The sequence below is a fragment of the Malaya genurostris genome, chromosome 1 (genome assembly GCF_030247185.1).
Source record: "Malaya genurostris strain Urasoe2022 chromosome 1, Malgen_1.1, whole genome shotgun sequence".
NCBI classification, from domain to species: Eukaryota; Metazoa; Arthropoda; class Insecta; order Diptera; family Culicidae; genus Malaya; species Malaya genurostris.
In genome coordinates, this window is record NC_080570.1 from 161876903 (window position 1) to 161894086 (window position 17184).

General features: G+C 36.2%; 2 protein-coding genes across 15 annotated transcripts in view; one reads left to right on the top strand and one right to left on the bottom strand.

The window, feature by feature from the left end:
- LOC131426542 (E3 ubiquitin-protein ligase Ubr3) overlaps positions 1-17184 on the top strand; it is a 97160-nt gene that overhangs the window by 51506 nt on the left and 28470 nt on the right. The gene's annotated exons all lie outside the window — the stretch shown is intronic.
- Positions 1-17184, bottom strand: part of LOC131426543 (uncharacterized) — a 32247-nt gene that overhangs the window by 3452 nt on the left and 11611 nt on the right. Inside the window, exons 1-3 of one of the 5 annotated variants that reach the window (XM_058589371.1) lie at positions 12351-12573; positions 5736-6381; positions 5439-5580 (exon numbers count right to left, since the gene is read on the bottom strand). In XM_058589371.1, the coding sequence (XP_058445354.1) occupies positions 5439-5580; positions 5736-6278 (685 nt within the window). In that variant the 5' untranslated portion in view covers positions 6279-6381; positions 12351-12573. Of the gene's footprint in view, positions 1-5438; positions 5581-5735; positions 6431-12350; positions 12574-17184 lie in introns of those variants that run through there. The other 4 variants (XM_058589369.1, XM_058589370.1, XM_058589368.1 and 1 more) reach the window with 4 other exon arrangements.

Below are 17184 nucleotides of genomic sequence, written 5' to 3' on the forward strand. Positions count from 1 at the left end.
CGTATAAAAAAATATTTAAAAAATTTATAATCGAGTCCTACATTGAAAAAACAACAGTTTACAATAAACAAAAACCAATTTTTGAATTTAATCCTTTTTTCCCTTAATTCAATGTATGAACGGTTACTAGGAAACATAATCACCCATCTTGGGATAAAATTTCATTCAAATGAAAGTTTGTGATGTTTGTTTTTTTACTTTAAATTTTTAAGATCGACTTTTCGCAGTGTAGGAATAGATTATTATTATTTTAAGTTTTTGCATTCCAAAACATGACTAATTTTGTGAACATCATTAGTACAACAGTTTTTTGTAAGATTTGTCATTTTTCGACTATAACTATTAAAAAAAAGTACATTAAAAAAGTTGGACCCTTTTCAAAAGACAGTCAGATCAATTTAATAAAATGACTACTTTTAAATTTGAAAACAGATAAAAAAAGATTTGTGAATGCAATGAAAATCGCGAAAATGTCTGTACATAAACGGGACTCGAACCCGCAGCTAGTCTCCTAACAGGGAAAATTGTTTTGCCAATCAAATTACCCTGCATATGAAAACACATGAAGAGACAGCCTAGTTGAATAGAAGAACCAAGCATACTTCGCTTTACTTGGCCGCCATAGCATTCAATTATAGTCCTATCTCTATGGAAACTCGTCCAACCAAAGACGACACACCCAGCATCGCAAGTCTATCGTCACTTTCTAGACTTTCATTTAAAATTTTCACTGGCAAATGAAATTTGAAATGAAAGTCTCGTCTAATCGCGAATCCTACACTGAAATAAAAATTTCGGTTTTCAAAATTCAAAGTCCATTCATTAAAAAAACACCATTTTCGATTTGAAATTGCAAATGAAATTTGAAATTTGAAAATGTCTCGTCTAATCGAGTTCTGCAAGGAAAAAATCGATTTTAAAATTCATAAAAACACCATCATGTTTGATTTGAACTAGCAAGTGACATTTGAAAGTTCCGTCTAATCGAATCCTACAATGAACAAAACATCGATTTCAAAATATTAAGTCCATTCATAAAAACATCATTTTTGATTTGAATGAAATTTGAATATTTCGTCTAATCGAATCCTATACTGAAAAAACTACAAAATCGATTTTTAAAATTTAAAGTCCGTTCATAAAAAACACAATTTTTTCGATTTTATCGAATCCTACGCTGTGAAAAAATCGAATTTCAAATTTTGAAGTCCAATAATAAGAAAAATACATTTTTTTTTAATTTTAATGAAATTTGAAAGTCTCGTCTAATTGAATCTCTGCATTGAAAAAAAAACGATTTTTAAAATTAAAACATCATTTTTGATTTCAATTAAATTTGAAAGTCGTCTAATCGAATCCTACACTGAAAAAAAATCGGCTTTCAAAATTTTAAGTCCAATTCACGTTCAATCGAATCCTACACTGTAAAAAATCGATTTTCAATATTTAAAGACCAACTATTTTTGATTTGAATGAAATTTGAAAAAGTCTCGTCTAATCGAATCCTACACTGAAAAAAAATCGATTTTCAAGTCCATTAATTAAAACACCATTTTCAATTTGAAATGGCAAATCGAATTTGAAAGAGTCTCGTCTTATCGAATCCTACACTGAAAACGTAGCTTTTTGAAATTTAAGTCCATTCATAAAAATACAATTTTTGATTGGAATGAAATTTGATATGAAAGTTTTGTTTAATCGAATCCTACACTGAAAAAATCGGTTTTCAAAATTTAAAGTCCATTAATAAAAACACCATTTTCAATATGAAATGGCAAAAAGAATTTGAAAAAGTTTCGTCTAATCGAATCCTACACTGAAAAAATCGATTTTTAAAATTTAAAATTCATAAAAACACTATTTTCGATTTGAATGAAATTTCAAATGGCAAATGAAATTTGAAATGAAACTCTCGTCTAATCGAATCCTACAGTGAAAAAATAAACTCGGTTTTCAACATTCACAAAAACACCGTTTTCGATTTGAACTGGCAAATAAAATTTGAAAAAGTCGAATTGCAAATGAAATCTGAAATTTGAAAAAGTCTCGTCTAATCGAATCCTACACTGAAAAAAATGATTTTCAAGATTTAAAATTCACAAAAACACCATTTTTGATTTGAACTGGCAAATAAAATTTGAAAAAATCGAATTGCAAATGAAATCTGAAATTTGAAAAAGTCTCGTCTCATCGAATCCTGCACAGTTAAAAAACGTGTTTCAAAATTCAAAGTCCTTTCATGAAAAAAACATTTTCGATTTGAATGAAATTCGGATGTCTCTCCAATCGAATCCTACACTGAAAAAATCGAAAAAAAATTAAAATCCATTCATAAAAAAGCACCATTTTTTATTTGAACGAAATTTGAAAGTCGTCTAATCGAATCCTACACTGAAAAAAGAATCGATTTTTAAAATTAAAAGTATTCCTAAAAACACCATTTTTCGATTTGAATGAAATTGGAAAGTCACGTCCAATCGAATCTCACACTAACAAAAAACAAAAGACTGTCAAAATTTTAATTCCTTTCATAAAAAAAACACCATTTTCGATTTGAATGTAATTTTAGTCTCGTCTAATCGAATCTTTTACTGAAAAAAAAAATCAATTTTCAAAATTGAAAGTCCGTTCCAGTCACTCCCCAAAACACATTTTTTAGATTTGAATGAATTTGGAAAGTCACGTCCAATCGAATCTTACACTAACAAAAAAAACGACAGTCAAAATTTTAGGTCCTTTCATAAAAAACACCATTTTCGATTTGAATGAAATTATTTTAGTCTCATCTAATCGAATCTTTTACTGAAAAAAAAATCAATTTTCAAAATTTAAAGTCCGTTCATAAAAAACAATGTTAGATTTTTATGAAATTTGAAAGTACGTGTTCGGAAAATTATCAATAAATTATCAATTAATCTTTGAGAATACTCCCATCATTTGTTCGATTTGGCACGAAACTCATCCAATCGAATCCTACACTGAAGAAAATCGATTTTCAAAATGTAAAGTCCATTAATAAAAAGCACCATTTTCGATTTGAATGAAATTTGAAAGTCAACGTGTTCCGAAAATGTTCAATAAAATCTGAGAGGACGCTACCTTTAATTTGTTGGAGTTGGCACGAAACTCGTTTAATCGAATTCTATACTGGAAAAAATTGAATTTAAAAATTGAAAGTTCATAAAATACACCAATAAAATTTTGAACGTTTACATGTTCCAACAATGTTCTATAAAATCTGAGAGGACGCTGCCATAATTTGTTCGAGTTAGCACGCAATTCGACTACTCGAATCTCACACTGAAAAAAAAAACGATTCTCAAAATTTTAAGTCCATTCATAATAAAATTTTCAATAAATTCTTTCTTATAATATCTTTTCCATAGGAAAAACATATTTTTCGTATTTACATACATTTTCATGCACATGTTTGGAACACGTAATAGAATGGAAAGTCACTTTACAGTTCATTTTTCAATAAATTACAATTATACCAGGGTTTTTTTTTGAATAAGCAGTCCTGGTCATTGAAAAATCAATGCATTCTAATTTGATTTTATATCGATCATGGTTTCAAATCAGATTTTTCGATTCAACTGATGTCTTTTTCATAGTACTTTTGATTTTTTTTTCTGTGAACGAAACTCAAATGGAATAAGGCAATTTTGTGAGATGATATTTTTTCTACGCGGGCGAAATTCGTGTTCTAGAAATGAGCAAAACGAGTAATGATTTGGGTAAAACCGTGCATTTTTATGTTATGATGATACACCACGATTAAAAGTTCTCAGATCATGAACCATTTGGACCAGTTTTTCTGAAATTAAAGCGTAGTGCAATTAACAATTATGGGTATAACTTCAGGCGTAATTCTACTAAGATGGCGAATTTCGTAACAAAAATTTAGGTGTTAGGCTTTGAAATTTAAAGATTTCAAATATGAATCAAAAGAAATGGTCGTTTCACCCAATTCGAAGACATGTGGCACCCAATTGAAAATTCTCAGAAAATCGATTTTATGCAAAAAAAATTTTCGAGATGACGTTAAATTTCAACTTATCATGCAATTCTAGTTATTTGGTATAAAAAAAACAATATTTCGATTTCAAATTGTCCCAGGTTCAAGATAAAAAAAAAATTCGAGATATCATAAAATCTTGACGTTTCATGTAATTCTACGATATTTGGCACTGAAAAAATTGAAATCTCTAATTTTTCCCAGAAAATCGATTTTTTCGAGATGACACTAAATCTCGACGTTTTATGCAATTCTGAGTGTTTTGGCACCAAAAAAAATCGATTTCGGAAATTTCATGGTAATTTTTCAAGATCAAAAATTTTCAAACTTTGACCGCTGGGCGGGGCACCCCTTACCCATATCCGATTTAGCTCAAACATTTCATAGAGTTGTTTTTTAAGTTCTTAAACTTTTGAGCATTACCGCTTAACGGAACCCAAAAAAATATTGGCACTCTAATGATAATTTTCATGGGAAGAAACTTATCGCTTATGGTTCCTTTCAATCATAAAATCATGAACAATTATCATGATTTCATGAGAAGTTAAAATGATTGGTTTCATGATTTTTAAATCATGACTGCAATAATGGATTCCTTTCCGTTATTAAACTAAAATTCGTGTCCATTACAAGTCCCTGACTCTAATATCGAATTCATCGCTAAACTACATTTTGATTTCTGCATCGCTTGTTCTTCAAGTTAGCTTTCACTGATGCTTGAATCTATTCTAAATTTCCTCTATAGTTCCAGGTTCCTACGAAGAAAAAAATGGCATGCCCAACCGGTTGCGATTGATAAATTCATTCAACACCACCCGTTTTAGAAATTCCGATTCGCAACACGTTCATATCTTTCTGGTAGCGACCGGTGATCGAAAAGGTACTTAACCTTTCTCGCTCCCACTATAACCAACGGAAGAGGCCCGAACCTGTCAACGAACTTTCGGTCGCCGGTATGCCCGAGTAACGACCGTTAAATTGACAGCTTCGTTTGTTGGCGATAATGAGGAATTTCATATGAAGAAAACGGAAACAATTTTCTACTCGTCACAAGTCGCTACGAGTTCCACTCTGCCTTGCATACCTGCGCTGCTTTGTTTGCAATGACATTGGACATTCTTTGAGTACGTGTTCTCGTAACTTGGTTCCCCTCCCCAACCGAGCAGATAGATCGACGGATGAATCACTTCTCCGGTCCGGCACGAACCGATCGAGTATGGAACGATCGTTGTCTTGCGACGAATCAATCTGATTGTAGCGAGTCGTGTAAAGCATCGTACGTGTGTAGCGCGCACTTGTGAATGAGTCTGCAATCTGTAGCTAATTATCTGCATATTGCTACAACGTTTGAGTTTTTATACCCAACACAAGGAGGAAAATGTCACTGTTTTCTGAACACTCAACGGACGTAGTTTCTTACCTTTTCCGTATGCTTTCAACAGCATCCACGAAAACTGCATCATAGAATAGCCCTTCAGCTCTGTGATCGAGATCGCATTGTATAGTTGGTAAAGCACCTGCTGGGCCGACAATCCGAAGCTGCATATCGTGGATTTTGCTTCCTGTTTGCGAGAGAGTACAAAAAAAAGTTCATTAAAAACTTCAACAAACAACAAGGGTGCGCACTACTGCATCGCAGCTAATTCGATAAAAGGATTTTTTTGTTTTGCTTTGTTTCGATACGCTTCGAAATAATCATCATCATCATTTTCATTACCAGTTGCGCTTTGTAGAACAATCCCTGGCGGATCATGATCGCATCGATCTGATCCAACGTGGCATTGATCGGGAAGTGTGGATCACTCAGAACCGTGTCCGCTAGATCCGTACTGGCCAGTTCCAGGTCGGCATCGTCCGCCGGCAGTTGATTCTTATTCTTCATGTACTGTCGCAGGGCATCGAACAGTTTGTGCACGTTGATCAAGTCCTGCTCGAGCAGTTGCCACTCGTAGAATCGTTTCAATATGAAATAATCATCTTCGTCGTAGGTATCTTCCGGCCCCAGATCGTCGTTGGCAAATCCGGAATAAATATCGATCAGTTCCTTGAGAATGAGATTCCGCTGCAGGATGCGATCTTCGTCCTTCTGATTGTCGACCTTGTCTATCTGATTGACGATCGTCCAGGCACGGTTCTCCAGCTCCAAGTATCGATGCCGCAGCGTATCGATATCGGTGGACCCCTTCAACTTCCGGGCGGCATCACAGGGTGTTGTCCCTCCCAGAAGGATCACGGTCGTCACTAGTATTAACCACTTCATTTCGCACTCTAGGGTTTAAGCATTTCCTTCTTCTCTTCTTCTTTTCGTTGTGTAACGCGGATATCGCACAGCTCTTCCACACCCTGCCAATTCTCAACTACAACTGACTAGCTTCTGTTAATATCAAGTCAACTGTTTCCGATTGTTGTGTTCTGAACCCGTTTCGTGATGAAACGAGTGGTGGTTAAATAACAGCAAGCGGGTGGGAAATAAAAGTATGGAATTGTTATGCTTGTTGGCAGTTCGTAATGTGAACCGGTTGTCCGGTGGTTCGACACGACAGAAGCTTCGTTTGCTTTGTCATGTGAGTGTGAAAGTGTGTGTGTGTGTGTGTGTGAGTCTCTCGATCAAGCTGGATGTGATTTGTAACCTGCGCACTACTGCCTAATGGATTTCAGACTATGATAATCGAAATGCAATACTGAACCTAGTTCAGAATCAAGAGAGAATAAATGCTAACGGCATTCCTTAGTCGGTTAGAAACCGATGGAATGTTCACTATTCCATTGTAGAATTTTTATAGTAAACATGGCAGTTTTTTGCTGCATACCATCAATTCTCGGCAGCCAGCTGCCCAATTTTGAAGTACACAGAAAAAAAACCTTTATTAATCCACCTTTTTCTTGCCATTTAAATTCACTGAAATCTTTTCAAACGCGGTTTTTAAGCGGCTTTTTAGGCGGTTTTGTTTGTGCGGATTTCCGAAGTCACGGGTTTTTTTTCTACGCGGATTTCTAAAATTACTCGTTTTTTATGCGATGAGTTTTGTTTTTTCGATTTTTTCGGTTGTTCAGTCGGTCAACTCCCTGACACTAGAAACATTTTCGAATCTTTTCGAAAAATGTTTTTCGAGATTACACTGAGGTCTGATTTTACGCGGGGGACAGTCGGAAATCCGCGTAGAAAAAACTCAAAACTGAGGAAAAATTTTTTTTGATGCCAAATGTCTAAAAATTCATGAAACATCGAATTCTAGTGTATGATAAAAAATATATATTTTTTGAAAAAAATTTAATATTTTTTTAGTGTCAAAGAATGGTCTTAAAAAAATCTGGATGAAACCAGATCTCGACACTTCGTGCATTTCTAAGATAGAACAAGAAAACCGCATAGCTTTGAAAATTCGCACAAAAAAATCGCGTTACTTCGAAATTCAGCGTAAAAAAACACATAACTTCGGGAATCCGTGTAAAAGGTCACGTAAAAAGATCTGTAATGTATTAGCTTTTAAACTAGTCTGAGTCTTTCGTAAGCGATTCAAGCATCTCCGAGATATTTTGACGCCTAAACAAACACCGGGATTTGTCGGTTACGTCACATATGAGATTACCGATCTGCCGAACCGGAAACCGAAACCAAACTTGATAAATGACCATATTATAGCTTCAAATAAGCCTAAGTTTATTGAAATTCGTTGAATCATCTTCGAGATCAACTATGCCGATGGAAAATGTGCAGTCAGTCGGTTACGTCACTTATACCATTATATCTTCGGAACCGGAAGTGACAGCCATTTTATTTTCGAACTTATCGATGGCTCAATAGTAGCTTACAAAGAAGGCTAAGCATATGAAATTTTGTTTAGTCAACTACGAGCAATTTGGAGAAATAAAAAATGGCGTTTTTTCGGTTACGTCACTTATACCATTATATGTCCGGAAGCACATGTAACAGTCAGTTGAAATTCGAACGTGATTAATATTTTAAAAAGAACTTGCAAGCGGGCCAAAATTATTGGAATCATTCTGGTTATCTCGGAGAAAACTGAGCGGTAATAAAAAAAAAAACAATGCGTTTTGTCGGTTACGTCATTTATACCATTATATTTTCGAAACCAGAAGTCACAACCATCTAATTTTCAAACATGATCTTCAATCTAGCTTTCCAACATGCCTAACCTTGTTAAAATCAATTCAATCTTCTTCACAAAAAAAATTAAACGGTACAGAATGTGTTTTGTCGGTTACGTCACTTTTACCATAATATCTCAGGAACCGACAGTGACAGCAATTTGATTTTCGAACCTGATCAATGACTCAATAGTAGCAAACGAGCCGACATTTGTTAAAATCGGTTTGCCCATCTCTGAGAAAATTGAGCGGTAAAAATACAATGCGTTTTGTCGGTGTTACGTCACTTATATCATTGCATCTCCGAAATCAGAAGTGACAGCCTTTTGATTTTAGAACTTGATTATTGACTCAATAATAGCTTTCAAACGAGCCTAAGTTGGTATAAATCGGCTCAGTCATCTCTGCGAAAATTGAGCGGTAAAAAACGTGTTTTGTCGATTACGTCACTTTTACCATTATATCTTCGGAATCAGAAAAGACCATTTGATCTTCGAACTTAATCAACAATTCAATAGTAGCTTTCAAACGAGTCAAAGTTTGTTAAAACCGATTCAGCAATGTTCAAGAAATTTGAGTGATAAAAAAACAACGCGTTTTATCGGTTACGTCACTTATACTATTATATTCGAAACCGCAAGTGGCAGTCATTTGATCTTCGAAATTGATCCACAATTCAATAGTAGCTTTTAAACCAGCCTAGTTTTTGTTAAAATCGGTTCAGCCATCTTCGACAAAATTAAGCCCGAAAAAAACAATGCGTTTTGCCGGTTACGTCACTTAAAACATTATATTTCCTAAACCAGAAGCGACAGCCATTTGACTTTCAAACTTGATTCAATTTTTTATAATAGCTTTCAAACGAAAGTCAAAGTATGTTAAAATCGGCTCAGCCATCTCTGAGAAATTAGAGGTGTAAAACCGATGCGTTTTGTCGGTTACGTCACTTAAACCATTATATCTCCAAAACCAGAAGTGACAGCAATTTGACTTTGAATTTGATTCAAATTTCAATAGTAGCTTTCAAACGAAAGTCAAAGTTTGTTAAAATCGGCTCAGCCATCTCTGAGAAATTAGAGCCGTAAAACCAATGCGTTTTGTCGGTTACGTCACTTATACCATTATATCTCCGGAACCGGTAGTGACAGCCATTTGATCTCTGAACTTGATCCAATATTCAATAGTAGCTCCATCTCTTAGAAAATTGAGTGGTAACAAAACAACGCGTTTTGTCGGTTACGTCACTTATACTATTATATTTGAAACCGCAAGTGACAGCCATTTGATTTTCAAACTTGATCAATGCCTCAATAAGAACTTTCAAACGAGCCCAAGTTTGTTCAAATGAGAAAATTGAGCGGTAAAAAAATCTGAAAATCCGAATGGTATCAATGTGTTTTCGATCATTAGCTGCAATTCGCTTTCCAACTAAGAACATTTCTGTCGCTTTCATCTTCGTCTTCACAGTTGTTATATTTTTTACCGACCGAAAAAAATTGGAGCAATCAGGTTCAGGTTGAGGTTCGTTTTCGATGCAATCTACCCTGTTGCCACGGCTAACACATGAAATTCTTGAAACGTTGAGATCTATTGTTATTTCGAAAAAAAAAATACCTAAGTTTCTTAATGTAGAGACTATTTTTAAAATTGCAAAATTTTGACGTTTCATGCATTTCTATAACACCAGATCTCAACGTATCATGCACTAAATGACATTTGATTTTCTTCAAAAATTTATTTTCGATATTACACTGGATCGAGACGTTTCAGGTTATTCTAAGAAATATCAAAAAATCCAACTGACAATCTCTTAGAAAATTAGTTTAGATGATTCTGTGAAATTTTCAAAATGAATCATTGAAAAAAAGTCTTTTTTCTGAAGGAAGAATTGCATAGCTGACAACGGTAACTTCAACTTGTTCATTGAATGTCTCGTCTTCAAAAGCATGGATCAAAAATCCTGATAATGTCTAGATAATTTAATTTAGATGCGATTAGTGCATAAAAACATATATGTTGTCGCGATAAAAATGAAGTGAATGTTATTTTTGTGAAGGTAAGTCGATTTCTATGCACGCGCCATTTTTTCTGCTCCAGTTTCTTGGTAAATGTAACGAAAAATGAGAGTGAAATGAAATCGGTTTTATTGTATTTTATGTGATGTAGTCAAACTTGTAACCGCGAAAATATCAAACCTTTTTTGGCCACCCGACCCCATCGAGAGTCATTTTGCACATTTGCGAGAGAGCATGGAGAGAAATGTATTACACAGAGCGAGGCACGTGGTTATACGCGACCTACTGGCCTCAGCTCTGAAGTACAACTCCTTACTCCCGCTCAGTGAGTCGAAATAAAGCAGTCACAAACAGGAAGTTTCATTTGCCCTTGTGCTTGCATGAAATGTCAACGTTTAAATATCAGACACAGTTTGTAGGTGCATCAAAAGGGCGGGGCTAGGATCTAAGCATTTTTACAGATGTTAAAAAAAGCTTAGAAACATAGAATTATAATTCTTCATTCAATCCGGAATATGTTGAAAAAAATAAAAAATACTTTATTTCACCATAACTACCCTGATTTAGACTTAATGAGGTGAAACTAAGGCGAACCCACCAACAACGGCATGCGATCGAAAGATAGTTTGGTTGTGCAAAACCGCGATATTGTCGTCGTCGTCGTCGTCGTCGCATCGGTGTGTGAGCCGCCAGCCCCACGGCCCCGCCTGACCAATCGGGTGGGAATGTGTACTTTTAAAATAAATGCCTCGATTTCAGCACCGTTGGCAGTTCGTTTTCCGCATGTTTGTTTGGCAAGTGTTTACTCAACTGGCTGGCTATGTTTTGATAGAAGGTAATAAATCGCCGTGGTAAAGCACCCCGATTCCGATCCCCTCGATGGTCGATTTCGTCGAATTGTGCAGTCGATAAGTGTGCGGTGTTTGCTCGGTTCTATCTTTTCCTGGAATCGAGGTGAATTTTGAGCACAATCGTTCCCATTTCGGTTGCTTGTATGATTTGGTTATCAGACGTTCTGGGAATGGCATATATTTACCGTGTTATCGATAAATAACACTATTAGAAAAGATCCCAGGTGGCATCCTGGTTGAGGTTTAATTTTATTTCTCACTTTACACTCGCCATCCAAACACCTCAGCCAAGGTCATAAATGGCAACAATATTCCTCTTTGAATGTACAATTATTTACGCCAACAACCCCTTCTTAGTGGCAAATGATTCACCCGCAAAACCACTTAAATAGCTTTATGAAAGCAAAAAAAAAACACCAAACTCCGGTTGGCTTATTTGCCAATTCACACCAATTTGTATGTCCATTTTCCACATCGCACCGCTGTAGTAATGAAACCATTGGAACCGTTACACGATCGTAGATTGTTTCTTGATGCCGAGGCACGGATGTGGTCTGCTTACGGAGCACTCTGTTTGTTGAGGCACACAACTTTCACACACCGTCACAAATTGGTGACATCACTGACAGAAATGAGTTGGAAAAGATCAGCGTCCTTCAACTGAACTCCCGGCAGGTGGTCGGTCGGTCGGTCTAGAGTTGTGCCCAGCTGACAGAAAATCTAGGGGTGAATGAAACTTCTCGCACCAAACATAGTAGGCGAAATAAAAGCGACAACAACAACAACAGATGCCATTTGCGCAGGTCATTCATTCTTTTGTCATTTTTGTTTGCCTAGCTTGCTTTAAACCTAAACGACCGTTTTTTTTGTTGTTGCTGTTGAGAATACAGGCAGTAGTAGCCAGTCAAAGGTGAGCACTGGGTCTTTGTTTATGTTTTCAATTTTTCTTTTCTTCTTTGAAAGCCTCTCGCAGTAGAGTCCCATTGTCTGTGGCGCTGTCAAACGGATGGAGTGGTTGTACGTACTGAACAAGAAACAAAACGACAAAAACTCGCCGCCTTCTCACGTCCACTGTCGCGCTCTCTTTTCTAGTGCGGTTCGTCCTGTCGGGGTCGCGATGTCTAGCTAATCAGTCGGTAGAATACTGCGTATGACATGACCTTGGTATTATCGGCTAATGGAACGGAATCATGTTTTATTCAGTCTTTCTGTGTTCTGAATAATAAAACACCCTTTTCAATCAATACGAACAGCAGTAGTAACAAATCACATCCACATCTGACTTCAGAAGAAAAAAAAACTTTCTTCACATCACAAGCAATTGTTTTGTAGTTTGCAAAATGTTTTCGCTATTACTTGCAGCTTAGAGCTTTCTGAAGCCGTTCTCCGGCCAATGTGAGGTAATTTGACACCGCACAGCAGCAGCAACAGAAAACACAATCACAACGAGCACTACTGGACTTGTTATAGAGGAGTATAATTGGTATCTGCCTGTCTGGGCAAGGCGGACCAGTACAGAAAAATAAAAAACACGTTCAATCAACTTGAATTTCACTCGCGGAATGATGGACGAAGAATGAACCCGCAACTCGAGCTCGAGCGTCGGCTGGACAAAAGAGCAACAGAAATGTAAAATGGTTCTCTATGCTCGCAAAGACAGAGACAGTGAGTGAGAAGACATGCGTTAAGAGAATTGAGTTGGGGTGAGAATGAGTACCTGGTTCATTCCTGCGCGGTGGAACGACATCTTGATTTGAGTTTGTTAAGTAAGGCAATCTGCCGGTGTTTTGGTTCGGTCAAATCAAATGTCACCTTGCAGTAATTGTACTCCCAAAAAATCATTTTAAAATTCAATAACTGCAATAATTACAAAAAACTGTCAAAAAAATTAGTCGCAAATTTGTCGTGAAACGCTTTTACGCGTAGCTTCGGAAATCTGCGTAAAAAACCGTTAAAGTATCGGAAAAATGTTTTGTTGGCATCTTCAAATATTCATGAAACATCGAGTTCTGGTGTAATCTCGACAATTTATTTTTTTTTTTTTTTTTGAAAAAATCAAAAAAAGTATCAGAGATGACTAGAAAAATTTTTCTAGATAGCACCAGATCTCGACGCTTCGCACATTTCTCAGACAAAACAAGAAATCCGAATAACTTTGTAAAGTCGCATAAAAAAAACGCATAACTTCGGAAATCCGCGTAGAAACTTCGTATTCATTTATGGGTGAATGAATATTCCAAACCTTGCTGATGATAATGAAAATGATCAGTTTGTCATGCAATAAAATTGATATTAATTTTTATTCTGTACTTTGATAGCATGTTCTATCAACTATATTTTCAATGTATTGTCGGCCAGAAAGTAAAATTCAATGAAAACTATACTGCTTGGCACGGCTAGTTTAAAAAATATGAATTTTATGGTTTTTCTTCTGCACACTTGGAAAAAAAATCGTGTAAATTTACGTCTTTGTAGATACACATAACAGGAGCGTAATAAATCACTTAATTTTACAGTTCAAAGCATCTAAAGATAAGTCATATCATTACCTTCACAGTTAATTTTGCTGAAGTTTACATCGATACAGACACAAACATTATTTTTACATGGTAATAGATGTAATATTGTGTCATCATCGAAAAAATTACGGCATGCTTGAATGTACGCCAAGCGTAAATTTCATTTTTTTCTTAAAGTGTGGCCACACTCCGAAAACACCCTGTGTTTTTTACATCTTATCAGGTGCACCTACCTTATAATAAAATAAGAACCGGAATTTTATTAAAAAACGCAAAATTTCAATTTTTAATAAATTTCTTTATTATTGCCTTCAAAGTACTCTCCTCCTGCCATGCCAACGCTTGATCCAATTTTCCATACAAGTTTTATAGGCCGCCGAAGGTATGGCCTTTAGTTCACGCAGCGAATTCTCTTTTATGGTCTCTATGGTTTCAAAACGCGTTCCCCGCAATGGCAATTTGAGTCTGGGGAAGAGGAAAAAGTCACACGGGGCCATATCTGGAGAGTACGGTGCTTGGTTGATGATATTGGTTGAGTTTTTGGCCAGTAACTGCGACACAACCAACGCTATTTTTGAATGAAATTCAGCTTTTTTGGCACCAGCCGAGAAGCGACGCGTTTCAAACCCAAAACATCAGTTAAAGTGTGTTCGGCTGATCCATAAGAGATGCCCAACAACACAGCAATCTCTCTAATCGGTACAGAACGATTTTGCAACACGATTTTCTTCACCGATTCAATGTTTTCTTCAGTAACAGATGTTGTTGGGCGGCCAGGGATCTCATCATGATCCAAGCTTGTACGACCACCTTTGAAGCGTTTATACCACTCATATACCTGTGTTTTTCCTAGACACGATTCACCAAAGGCCTTTTCTAACATTTTCAACGTTTCGGAACACTTAAATCCATTTGCAACACAAAATTTGATGCACGCACGTTGTTCTAAATTTTCATCCAATAAAAATAAATAAAAATCGCCACACGAAAATTTTTCAACTTCTTTGTATAGATGCCAAACAAAAACTAATCGTACGATATGCGTCAAAATTTGACAGAATGTGTATAAAAGTGTTGCCAACGTTGAGAGAATAAAAGTTCACCGATTGGAGAAGCGCGGGAATTTTAAAATGAAAATTCCGGTTCTTTTTTGACCATAAGGTATATGGAGCGTCGCAGTTTACGCAAATTTACATTTATTAATGTGTATAAAATTCCATGCCATAACATTCATTGAAATATTAAAAAAGTGATGATAGCGATTTGAACCGAGAATCATTGGATCACAAAGTGTGTCCGTTAATCGATTGAGCCACAGAAGCACGCGTCTGGTTGGTAAAAGTTGCATTTAAATCCATACAGTCGCACCTGCTAGCCGAATGCGAGGTACAGTCGAAACCGGTAAAATTCATGCTAATCTAACATTAAGTCATTACAAATGAAATTTTCCGTCATTTGACAAATTAGGTCTTTATGAATTACATCGTATAAGGGATTAAGTCGCCTGTAAAATTCATTTTTTGTGTGTGTATTTCAATCAAACCCAAACGCTATTTCGCATAAGTTTTTTACCTTAAAACTCGACATGTGAGTAACAGGAGCACAAGATTTAGCTTACAGTACCCGACCCAACAAGCGCTGCGTTTGAATTTTGATAAATTGGAAGTCACATGTACACAAAGATGCTTATATATCTCAAGTTCAATGAATATACATATTTTCTTGAATATATTTGTGTAATATGAAAATTTCGATAGATTGTAAGAATCCGTCAACTACTGATGGAGATATCGATATTTTTGTGTAGTCGATTTTTCTGCCATATCCCAATAAGGAGTGTATCGATAAGTAGTTAGCAACATTCAAACCGTTATTACTCTGAAATGGCCTAATTGTTTACAGCGTGTTTTGCGGTGACATGTTTGTTTACATGTCAATAACAGCTGCGCAATCGATTGGTTCCGGTACGATTTATCATTTCAATGATGAGTCGAATTGATCCGGAAACGCGAAAGAAAATTCTGCACACTTGGTGCTCAGAGAGTGGTGTCACGTACAACGAAATTGCCAAACGGGTGAAAGTGCACAACACCAGTGTCAAAAATATTATCGATAAGTTCGGTAAGACCCTTTCCATGAAAGATTTGCCCCGATCCGGTAGGAAAACGGGTCCCAGCCAGCCCGGCCGGGACTTAAAAGTGGTTGAGTACATCAGGAAAACCCCATCGGCGTCGAAGCGTAATTTGGCCAAGCAGTTGGTCTGGCAAGCAATTTGTACCTGTGGTTTGCGGTCATCGATTTTCGTCACGAAGGGCACAATTAACGCCAAGGTGTACGAGGAAAAATGTTTGAAGAAGAGAATGCTGCCACTGTACAGAAAGCATACGGCCTCTCCTCTCTTCTGACCGGATTTGGCTTCAGCCCACTACGCCAACTCCGTTCTACAGTGGTTGTCCGCTCTACAGTAATGTACAATTCGTGGAAAAGGACATCAACCCACCGAACTACCCGGATCTTCGGCCAATTGAAAGGTATTGGGCAATTGTCAAGCGGCACTTTCGGAAGGAAGGTTGTCCCAAAACATACAGGAGTTTAAAAAAAGCTGGACAGCTGCCACCAGGAAAGTCACAAAAGTAACTGTGCAGAATTTAATAAAGAATGTCAAGTCCAAAGTGCGAGCGTTTCACAGAAACTAGGATTTTCTTTAATATAATCAGTGAAATGCATAAAAATGTAATTTTTCTACAATATATCGAAAACTAATGTCAAAATATGTATTTTTTTCGCTTTTTTATTCAATAATCAATGTTGCTAACTACTTTTCGATACACTCCTTAGTAGGGGTTTTGAACGAAACACGATTAAATTTCGCTTGGAATCAAAATTTGACATAATTTTCTATACAATCGTTTCTGAGTGATTGAATACAGCACTATTCAGCATAATATTTTGGATCGATTTGTTTTTGGCACGGTTCCTTTTTGGCAACATAATTGCTCGACTGTGACGGGTAAATCCTTATGTTGGAACATTCGACATTATCTTTGAATTCAAAGAGATAACCGATACATTTTTATAACTGAAAAGATTGTTACTGTCTTCAACTACCACCGCTACGAAGAAACGAATTTTCATATCATTCGAATATGTATTCAAGAAAAGACATTTCTAAGAGACAAACTAACACACTGCTAGGTGGATAAAGAACGTTTGTCTGGAAAAAAAAGAAAGATTAGAGGAAGGAAAATGTAAAAATCGGCCGTTACATGATCATTAGGGTGTCAATGATCCGTAATTCATCTCTAGTTTTGTAAAGCGTTAATGCTCTAAAGTTTAAGCAACTCAAAAAAGGTTCATATGAAAAATTTGAGCTTCATCGAATTTGAATTTGAGCTTAAAAATTTTCGATCTTGAAAAATCACCGTCAAAGGGAGGGGTACATGAGCCCTTTCTTCGCGCTGTCGACGTAGGACTACACAACCAGTGTAAAAATCACTGTTTGAACATTTAGGTAGTAGTTATTTTTTGTGTTCCTCATATCCTTATTTGTACCACGGTGAAAAATAATTTCGATGAACTCTAAGAATCTCGTATTTCCTGAAAAGTACCATTCGTTCGTTTATGTTGGTGATGGGAGGTATTGGGTGCGCATAATTTATCTCGAAACGAAA